Raw genomic sequence first — 5,496 nt, forward strand, 5'->3', positions numbered from 1 at the left:
CAACATCTGCAGGACATGAAATATCATTCCGATTATACTGAAATATACTCTTATTCATTGTTTTATTGTTGTTCACAAAATCTCTTATTTCTTGATTATCAGTAACCCGATTCCTCTATTAAATTCTAGCTTTAACCAAATATTCAGTTTTTTGGTTAAACAGTGGACAAATTAACCGATACCTCTATTGGTAAGAGATAACAGATATCCAATAAAATTAGTCAGGTATGCACAAGTTAGCCCGAATACCATAGTTATAAAAAAATGTACCAACTGCTCTTTTTGGTAATTACGAATTTTTATTACCAGGAAAATATTTACATAGTGTTCCGAAACCTCTAAAGTTGGACATCAGCCCAAACTTTAGTATACTTCATCTTCTTCCATGCATACAAATAGAAAACTATAAACTATGCTTTATCTACTAAACAATCTAACTAGGATAGTAATCAAGCTGTTTCAATAATGGTGCTAATTTCTTCCTCATTCTCCCTTTGCAGTGTATATCTTGAATGATCTGCCTCACTATAGCTGCCGCTGGTCTTGTCTTTTGTTGAAAGATTTTGTTGTTCCTATCCAACCAAGTATAGTACACACTTCCTGCTAGAGCCATGCGATATATTTCTGCTCTGGCACTATTGCCAGAAGCATGTTTTTGAGCACATTCAATTTCTTCCTTCCACCCCATAGCTTGACGCTGGATTCCCTGCCAATTGAGTATTTGTTGCCATATCTGAGATGTGATCTGACATTTAAAAAGCAAGTGCGTCTTCCTCCTCATTATCACATAGTGCACATGTTGTGTCATACCCCATATCCCACTTCTTCAATCTCATCTTTGTGTAAAGTCTGTCTTGTATTGCAAGGTATAATATGAATAACCATTTGGGACTACCCTGGTTATTACAGATCAATTTTCTCTATTGTACTTTAGAATATTTGTCTCTCAGCTTGTTATACATTATCTTGATAGCATATGTATCACCTTTTAGGAATTCCTCTATAGATACCCCTGCTTCCTCGAAGTAGTACTGTTTAGTCTTTAGGATTTTCTGAATCAGCCAAGATGCTTGCGGAGCATTGCTTTCCCACACTTGATTACCCTTTATATAGTAGATATGCACCTATTGAATTCACAACCTATCTTTCTTCTTGCATAAATTCCAATAATGCTTGAGAATGGCAGCTTTATTCCATGTGGGTATATCTACTATGTTGAGTACCGACTGCTCTTTGCATGGCTCAATCTTCATGTGTAAGCCTTTCAAAAACTTTCAAAAGGCGTAGATACTATGTCACACTGGACATAAAAGTTGTACCAAATTTATGAAGTACTAAAAGCAATATAGTAATTGGAAAAGAAAAGCAAAAAAGCAAAAAAGAAGACGATGACACAAGGACTTAAGACTAGTAATGAAAGAATTAATATTTCAGTTGACAAAGAATCAAATGGAATGGAAGGAAACCCAAGGCATTCCAATCACTTCGTGTACGAAAACTCATTATCTGAGGCCTAATAAGGTCATAAAGAGTAGGAAAGTAGCTGTAGAATATTTTTTTATAAATCATGTCTTGCTGTTAATTAAGGATTATTAGGCCCCATTGAAAGAGAAAATTACTTTTATGTTTATTCTTTATTTTTAAATAAGAATTTCGAGTTTGAGCCATAAAAATAAAATAATTATAATATAAAATGTTTTCCTCTTTCATGAACCTCTGATGAATCAGAATGTGAGTAATGAATGTCAGATGAAAACTTAAACAAACAACAAGTGCTACTACAGTACTACATCCCTTGTTTTGAACTCAAACTTTATAAATATACGAGCAGAATTTTTTTTTTTTTTTAAAAAGAATATAAAGCGCACACACTCTAACATCATTAATTTAGATTTTGATCAATCGGACCACATTTCCAAAATAATATTCTCTTTTGTCAATATGAAATGACGCTCACAAGCAGACAGGGATACCACCAAGGATTGAGGTAAAATAGACAGGATCTCTCCACCCTTTATCATATACTTTGCGATCAAACCTCGAAAGTGAAATTTATTTTTGTAAAAAGTAATTTCCGCTTAAAAGACTTCAAGTGACTTAAATCTAAATTAATTAGATCATGAATGCTAATACTAGACATCGAGTGCATAAATAAATAAAAAAAATTAAAAATAGAAACGACGAGGGGAAAGATTGAAGAGTAGGTGAAACCTCGTAATTTCCGTAAAAAACGGAAGTTTCGAAAAGTACAGAGAACAGTTTCTACTTCTGCTTTTGCCAGCAGCTTTCTGAGAAAGATTCTTCTTCTGGGCATAATTACCTATCACAACCATGCACAAAAATCAACCTTTAGTCCTAAGCCATTTTGTCTGGTGTGAGCTACACTTTTGTTCTACCCTCTTGTCCACACCCTATTAAAATTTCTCATATGCCCCCATATGTGCCATTTCATAATGCATTTACATTACAATTGGGCAAATTGGTTTGAATAAAAAAAAAAGTCAGTCTGATGCACTAAGTTTTAGTTATGTGCGGGGTTTGAGGAAGGGTCAGATAACAATAGTTTGTGTACGTAGCTTTATCCTGTATTTCTGCAAGAGGCTGTTTCCATGGCTCGAACTCGTGACCTATTAGTCATATGACGATAACTTTACTAGTTACGCCAAGGCTACCCTTCCTGGGTTGAATATCATATTTTTATTAAAATAAAAGCAGTCAGGGGTGCGAACCGTGGAAGTAGCCACTAATGCTGACATTAGGGTAGACTATCTACATCACACCCCTTAGCGTGCTGTCCTTTCCTGAATCATGTGCGTGTAGGGGTGTTCATGGTTCGGTTTGGATCGGTTTTTCTCTAAAAAAAAAAATCATACCAACTAAGTCGGTTTTTCAAATATTAGAATCAAACCAAACCCATTAAGTCGGTTTTTTCTCGATTCGGTTTATGTCAGATTTTATCGGTTTTCCGGTTTTTTTGGTTATTTGTCGGTTTTTTCTTAAATATAAGACATACACTACCAAACACATATTCCGGCGATCACATTTTCAATGTAAAACTATCAAATCAATTGCCTTTTGAGAAATCTATTATTTACTAAAATATATTGATGATAATTGAATCAAATAGTGATGAATAATTTAAGGACTCAATTAAAAATATTTTTTTTAACATGAAATGGATTTTTACACTTAACAAAAGAAAACTGCCAATCAAACTAGAATATAAAGGTAAAAAACTGTACTAAAACTGCAAACGATTAACATTTACCATAAAAAATTTAAAACTTTGTATAAAAATATACATATATATAGGTGTAATAATAAATTTGAAATAGCTACTCCTATAGACGGTTTGGTTCGATTTTTTTCGATTATTTTTTTATTAAAACCAAAACCAAACCAAATTTGATCGTTTTTTAAAATTCAAAAATAAAACCAAACCAAACCAAAAAGTATCGATTTTTTTGGTCGATTTGGTTTGGTTTTCAGTTTGGTTTGATTTTTCGAATTTTTATGAACACCCCTATGTGCGTGAACACATGATGCCTTGTGTGCCATGCTACCATCGACCCTTTTATATTAAAAACAAAAGTAGATATGGAGGAAAAATTAGATTATGAAAAGGGCAGTTTAGAGATTTGGTCAGACATAAATATAAACTATGGTCCCTACCTTCTCTCCCACAAAAATCTTGTTAAAATCCTCCTTTTTTCTTCCTCCCTTCGCACCATTTCACCAAGTAACCATGGCCAATATTCACAGCATTCTCACACCCTCCATGATATTATGCACACTTCTTCTACACCTCTCTCTCTTTCCTTCTACAATTTCCTCAATTAGTTCCATCCATGACCTTCTCAAAAGTAAAGGACTACCAGCTGGACTATTTCCAAAAAATGTTGTAAAATCATATAATCTTGATAAAAATGGCCATTTGGAAGTTTATTTAGAAAGGCCATGTGTTGCAAAATTTGAGACATGGGTGTTCTTTGACACTATTGTTAAAGCTAATCTTAGTTATGGTGGATTAATTGGATTAGAGGGTCTATCTCAAGAAGAGCTTTTTCTTTGGTTGCCAGTGAAAGATATCATAGTTTATGATCCTTCTTCTGGTTTGATCTTGTTTGATATTGGTTTGGCTCATAAACAAATATCCCTCTCCCTTTTTGAAGAGCCTCCTCTTTGTACTCCTCAAGGTAACCTCTTTATTCTCCTTTGTATCTGAGTAGATTCAAAATTTAGACGTTGTGAGTTCTGAGTTGAGAAAGTGAATATTGAAATCATTTATAGCTCCCACGTAAATAAGTAGTTGCGAAGCAGCTACAATATTGAAGTTAGATAGAATATAGAGTAACGATGTAGAAACAAGAGGAAAATGAAGAAAATAATGGATTGGGAAGTAATATCAGTCCTAAACCCCTACTTGCCTCTCTCGTACATATATATAAGATTCGACCCTGAAGCATTGGATTATGTCCAACTCGTGAACTTATTATTGGATCCGCCACTGCTTTGTAATACTATATTTTTTTAGATTTACTCAATTTTCTCTTATACTATTCTTAACACCGTAAAGTTGTTTTCGTGTGACCTATTCTCAAAACTGATGCTTGCGTCAGGGTCACACCCCTTAGGGTGCGATCCTTTCCTGGATCCAATGTGAACGTGGGATGCTCAGTGTATCAGGCTGAGTGCGATCCTTCCCTGCACCCTACGTGAACGCAGGATGTTTCGTGCATCGAGCTGCCTTTTTTTGTTCTTAATTAGTTTAATTTGTCTTCTCACCTTATGTTATTCAACTTGCATCCTTGGTAATCAAGAACATCTTTTTATGGTTTGTCCATTTGCGACTCACTCTTAGTTTGATGTTGGAAAATGCAGGTTTATTAATGGAGAATGATGAGATTAAGGAGTCTGGATTCAGAATTGATTCAAGATTTTCCAGTCTCTGAACTCTGATGTGCTACTGATTTTGCGGCGTAATTCTTGGCTCCGGCTTTGTCTCATTTGAGGGCGGTTGAAAACTTGAAACATGGACAAAAGAAAGTGGAATGAGATTTTTGATTTAGATGCTTGTAGTAGGATTGTAAAAAAAAAAAAAAAAGTGGAAACTAACAATATAAAAATTTTGGAAAGAAAATTTTGGAATTTTTTAAATTACTTGCTTGTTAAAAAGGATACATGAGTCGTGAAATATAAAAAGCGGAAATATATTGTGAGACTATATGACTATTTCAATTCTCTTCTCTCTTAAAATGATTGTTAGTTGTTCACAAATTCAGAGGTCGAGATGGATTTAAAATTTACGGGTTCAAAATTTTAATCCTTTAAGTTATTGTATACTAAAGAATTGTATTCTACTTTACTATTTGTACATATTCAAAAAAAGATTTTAATATAAATACAAAGTTTGGATCAAAGTTACTAGATTCGGTAGAATCCATAATCAAAACTCTAGTTCCACCTTTGGTTCACATAGTTACCAGCTAGGCCGAC

General features: G+C 33.9%; 1 protein-coding gene across 1 annotated transcript; it reads left to right on the forward strand.

The window, feature by feature from the left end:
- Positions 1-3,722: 3,722 nt before the first annotated feature.
- On the forward strand, positions 3,723-5,224 carry LOC109243322. The gene is made up of 2 exons (XM_019410231.1): positions 3,723-4,196; positions 4,882-5,224. Exons 1-2 carry the CDS (start codon positions 3,746-3,748, stop codon positions 4,950-4,952), a joined length of 522 nt encoding a protein of 173 aa, XP_019265776.1. The 5' UTR covers positions 3,723-3,745; the 3' UTR covers positions 4,953-5,224.
- The last annotated feature ends 272 nt before the right edge of the window (positions 5,225-5,496 follow it).

Source organism: Nicotiana attenuata, unplaced genomic scaffold (genome assembly GCF_001879085.1).
Source record: "Nicotiana attenuata strain UT unplaced genomic scaffold, NIATTr2, whole genome shotgun sequence".
Classification (NCBI taxonomy): domain Eukaryota; kingdom Viridiplantae; phylum Streptophyta; class Magnoliopsida; order Solanales; family Solanaceae; genus Nicotiana; species Nicotiana attenuata.